Source organism: Peromyscus leucopus, unplaced genomic scaffold, assembly GCF_004664715.2.
Source record: "Peromyscus leucopus breed LL Stock unplaced genomic scaffold, UCI_PerLeu_2.1 scaffold_1639, whole genome shotgun sequence".
Classification (NCBI taxonomy): domain Eukaryota; kingdom Metazoa; phylum Chordata; class Mammalia; order Rodentia; family Cricetidae; genus Peromyscus; species Peromyscus leucopus.
The window spans coordinates 17,663-22,869 of NW_023504819.1; the positions used below are offsets into that span (position 1 = coordinate 17,663).

A 5,207-nucleotide genomic window follows, 5' to 3' on the forward strand; every position below is an offset into this window, starting at 1 on the left:
TGTGCGTGTGTGTTTGACGTGATACCCTTTATATAGACTAGAATGAACTCGACCACAGGGCATCTAGGTACTGGAATAAACGGTGTGCATGACCACACGTGGCAGAAGAGCTCCTGCCAAGCACATGGGAAGCCCTTGATGCTGTCTTTAGCACCATGGAATGGTACCCAAAGAAAGGATGGAAAGAAAGATCCCAAGACGGAAGCCAAGCTGGTGTCTGAAGTACTGCATAAGAATAGTCTGAGTGCTGGGAGCTCCTCTCTAATCTCAGCCAGTGTGGGAACCACAGGAGCTGACTGGGGGAACATGCATCAGAATGTCTGGGTGGAGCTAGACTTAGGAGAGCACCACCAACACTCCTCAGCTAGGAGGATCTAGAATTCAACCTTAGCCAGGGCTCCATGGTCAAACCTAAAATCAAAAGTCAAAGAAGAAGGAAACGAACCCAGTGTTTGGAAAATCCACAGAAGCCAAAGGAGGAGCATCTACTACACAGGCCATTGTATTAACAGGATAAAATTTATTTTTTAAATACAAAATAACCACATAGCATTTTAAACGTAAACAGTCAGTCACATTCTGTACATTCACGATAGTGTACAATCGCCTCCCTCCAGTTGTAAAATATGGTCGGTCATCTTCCCGAAAAGGGATCTTCCTCGAAGCACTCTTTCCCTCTCCCCTCACTCCCTAGTCCTGACAAGCATAATCCACTCTCTTGGAATCTGCCTCTTCTGGACAGTTACTGTACACGGAATCACAATGCACAACTTGGTCGATCTGTTTCTCTCGCTTTCTATACTGTAATCAGAGTTTAGCCATGTACCAGTGTGTATCATCACTTCACTTTGATGTCTAAACATTGTCTCATTGTAGGGAAATGTCATGGCTTATAAATTAACTGTCATACACTGATGGGCATGTGAGTCCACAGGCCATAGAAAACTCATTTTCATGTAGGGTGGGAGCAGGAGGGGTGAACACAAGAATCTAAGGTGTTCTATCGACATTTAAACACTATCGACATAGTGTTTAAAAAAATAATTAGAAAGGTAGCTATCAAACATCATTCCTTACTGTGTAAATATATAAAAATGTTCAGAAATCAAAGTTCTAAACGATTCATTTCTATTAAAAAAAAATGTCCAACATTTAAAAAGATGAGGATTCACTCTCACCAATGTCCTTATCTGGATCCTATTGGGCAGCTTCTTTTTCTTGTTGCCGTTTCTTCCAAAGCTTGGCCATTGCCAGAAACTTGAGGTTAGGCTGGTTGGCAGCATCCTCTGGAAAGGTGTAACCATAGTATTCTTCCCAGCCGGCATCAGACCCATCTTGGGCCTGGACCTTTCTCCTCTTCCTGACCTTTTCTGGCATGAGTTTGTCTACTCTTTCCTTGTCTGATACTGTTCCAAATTCATCTTCAAACCCTCGCCAGGATTCCAGCAACAAAAGTCTCTCCTCTTGGTTAATCATGGTCCTGTTCGCCTCTTGATAAATCTGTCTGCATTTAGTCACACCTGCTTCTTTCCCTGAGGATAACTCAAACCGAGCCAAACTGATCCATACCTTGACATCCTGTGTTCGCTGAAGCAGTTGTCGGTAAAGGTTTCGTGTTCTTTCAGTTTCTTCCTGCTCAGTCTCAAAACGGATATAGGATGTCCAAAGGACCTCTGGCATGTCTAAGCTTGGCTGGCTGATGGCTAATTCGTAGATGGCCCGGGCTCTATCGATATCACCAAGGATTGTCTCTAATTCTGCAAACTTAATCCATGAGGTACAACTTTCAGGTCCAAATTCCAAGAACTTCTCATAAAGCTTGCGGCATCTGTCAAATTCTCGAAGCTGTAGTTCCAGTTCTATATAGCCTTTGAATAGCTTGTTCTTTGGGCATTTGCCTATGGAAGTCCCCAAAGCTCTTCTGGCCAGTGGCAGATTTTTGTGTCGTATTTCAAACTGTGCATAATATAACCACATTTTGGCAAAGGTGAACTTTTTGTGAGGAATTAGTGCCAAAGAGGCTTGATAGACCTGTCTTGTCCTCTCAGGATCCTTGGCTTCCAGCTCTTCGTAGAATGCATAGTTGATCCAGAGATAGATGTAGCGCTTCCAATGCCTCTTCTCCTGGATGGGCGGCACGTTGGCAATGGCCCTCTCGTAGACTTCCCGCACTGTGTCGGCCTCCGCCTCACTTTCCTCCAAGCGCAAGTAATCAAACCAGGCATCGTAATTGTACGGATTAGCCTTCACTTCTTCTTCATATTGGCATCTCCGTTTGCTCACGATGATATCTTCAACAGCCCTGCGGTCCCCAAACTTCTTCTCAAAGACGGTATAGTTTTTCCAGAGTTCTTGCGCCCCTTGTTTTGAAATTCTACCCAGGGCATATTTGTAGATAACTCGTACCCTTTCCAATTCTTTCCGGTTTTCCTCGAATTTGGCAAAGGCCGCATACAGGTGTGCGTCCATATGCTCCTCTCCAAAGAACTCCACTGCTCTCTCGTAGACTTGCCGCGCATGGGCAAAATAAGCATGCCTCTCTTCGAATCGGGCATACTTGACCCAGTTCTTCACAGCAGGGTGCACGAGCACAAAGCGTTCGTAAAGGGTACGGGCCCGCTCCACCTCTTTGTGTCTCAGCTCGAAGCTGATGTAGGAGTGCCAGGCCTGCTCCTCAGGCCGCCATTCCATCCAGCGCTCAAACACTTGACGGGCACCGGCGACATTGCCCAACATCTCCTCCATGGATGTGTACCTGTGCCAGAACTCACTGACTCGGGGCAGAGTTGTTAGGGCTCGCTCCCAGATATTTCGGGCATGGTTCACCTGGCGGTTCTTCATTTCCATTTCTCCATACCTCAGCCAGAGTGGAATACTCCCACAGTCTACATCCAAGGCACGCTCGTATATGGACCGAGCCCTTGGGATTTCCTTGAGACTTTCTTCCCACTGGGCATATTTGATCCAGGTACTAATCACAGTCCTGTTTTTTCTTATGTTATCTTCAAAAGTCTTCCTCTTCCCAAGTTTGTAATCATTGAGCTCCTCTTCATCTGTGATCTTCTGCTGAGGCGGGGGTGGAAGGAGCTCGAGTTCTCTCTCTTTAGCCTCTCTTAAGAGCTGCTCTGCAGTTAGCTGTACCTCAGCTGGCGCTTTGTTTTTCACCTTGGCCACTTTGGGAATCCTCTGTTTCCCCGCCGCTGTAGAGGACGCCATGTCTGGGGCCGCTGAACCGGAGTAACCCCGACACCAACACGCACACACACCACACCGCGGGGACCTCAGAAATGGGCTTCAAAAACCAGCCAACACCAGAGAGCCGGCCCGGGACAAACTAGATCCACCAACAGAGGCCCACGCCTTTAATCCCAGCACTCGGAAGGCAGAGGCAAGAGGATCTCTGAGTTTGAGACCAGCCTGGTGAGTAGCTTCAGAGGAAGCAGAGAAGACTCTCTCCAGGAGCTAAGAGTCACACCTGGCCCCGTAAACGAATTTCTAAACGGTCTTATTAATTAAAAAAAAAAAAAAAAAGAGCCAAATATACGGATGAGAGCCTTAGAGAGCAGGGAAATACAGGGAGCCACCAGCTACCTTACCTCACCAGCTCTGCACCTTCCAAAATGCCCTGACTTCCCGTCTACCTAGGTTTTTATTGCCTAGGTTTGGATTGCCTTGCTGTTCTGCCCTCTCATTGGCTCTTAGCCCAGCTACCTCACTTCCTTGTCACCGCCTGTCTGCACAGACCTCGGGTCTCATTGGTGGGTCCCGGGATTAAAGGCGTGTCTCACTACACTTGGCGGTTCCCTACTGTGTCCTTGAACTCACAGAGACTCTGCCTGACCTGTGTTCGGATTAAAGGCGTGTGCTACCACCGCTTGACTTCTGTGTTTCCTTAAAAATGGCTGGCCTTTTTCCCCTTGATCTCCAGACTTGCCTTATTGATTAACGTACAAATAAAATATCACCCCATTTTGGCACAGACAGAGTATCACCACATTTCCCCTGTTTTGTCTAATGAAAATAAAAAAGTAATTTAAAAAGTTAAAACTAATATAAGAAAAACTACATACAATAAATACAATAACTATATACACTATATTCAAGCAATGAACAAGTTAAAACTTTCCTTTTAATGAAACAGAAAAGGAAAAGATTAAAAAACAAATAAAGGGGGATATGATATGGAAATATAGGATATAGATATGCTTGGATGAAAGGGTAGATTAATGTATCTGCTTTTAAAGAGCAACAATTAGTGTAAAATCTTTTCCACTGCTGTAGATTTTAGTTTATTGATACAAATTTAAAGTTAATTTTGTTATACTGTATGTATATTTCTGCTCTCTTTTGAGGTATTCAGTTTGTGTATCTCGTTTAAATTGTAATGGATAATTGAGAACCACAGATGAATAATTAGTCTTCTATGAGAGTCAAACTTACGGGCATGTTAAGTTTTCAGGGTATACATAGACATAATTCAATCAGGTAGGTAATCTTCAAACCCTTCAAAGACCTACAGAATATGGCATTTAAAATGTTTTAAAAACTTGGACTTTCTGGACAGTGAGATGTCTGCTCCTGTCAGCACCAATTTACTTCAAAGAGAGGATGGGCATCAAAGACACTCCATGTGGAGTTTATCTTCTTCTTGGCAAAAATAGCCATTTGGGCAAGAAACTGTTCTTGCCTGGACTGCTTTAAAAAAAAAAAAATGTTGTGTCGACTGGACATGTAGGACCCATTGGAAGGTGACCACTGAACTTTGCAAGGCAAAATGGTCTTTAGGACCCCAGACTCGAATGGTACCTAAAAGCCAAGACTGTGTCTTAAAGAATATTCCAGCATGCATGTGAGGTCGACCCTGAGGAGAGTCCTTTGAAGCACAGCTAGGGGGAGTCTCAGGGACAGTTAGGTCATCTCATACGTAATTGGTTAAGCAAGCAGCAGTTACACTGGTAACTTTTAACTGGCTGAGATTTAGTCTTCTCCTTTTTGGACACACTTGCACAAGCTTGGGCAAGTCTGCCCGTGACTCGGAAGGGGAGCTGCAGGATTTGTCCTTGACACATCGTGAAGCTGACTTAGGCCTGTGTTTCTTCTCTCCCTTGTCTGTGAATCAAAGGCCCTTTTTTGAGAGAGGCACCTGTTTTCCCCCTCTCAGAGAACTGAAATCTAAATTCAGTTGTGAGAGTGGGAGAGTTTAACCC

General features: G+C 44.8%; 1 protein-coding gene across 1 annotated transcript; it reads right to left on the minus strand.

Annotated features, from left to right (window-relative positions):
* Positions 1 to 500: 500 nt before the first annotated feature.
* LOC114689291 (crooked neck-like protein 1) lies at positions 501 to 3,239 on the minus strand. Its single transcript, XM_028863645.2, has one exon. The coding sequence runs from the start codon at positions 3,214 to 3,216 to the stop codon at positions 1,198 to 1,200; it is 2,019 nt and encodes a 672-aa protein (XP_028719478.1). The 5' UTR covers positions 3,217 to 3,239; the 3' UTR covers positions 501 to 1,197.
* Between the last annotated feature and the right edge of the window lie 1,968 nt (positions 3,240 to 5,207).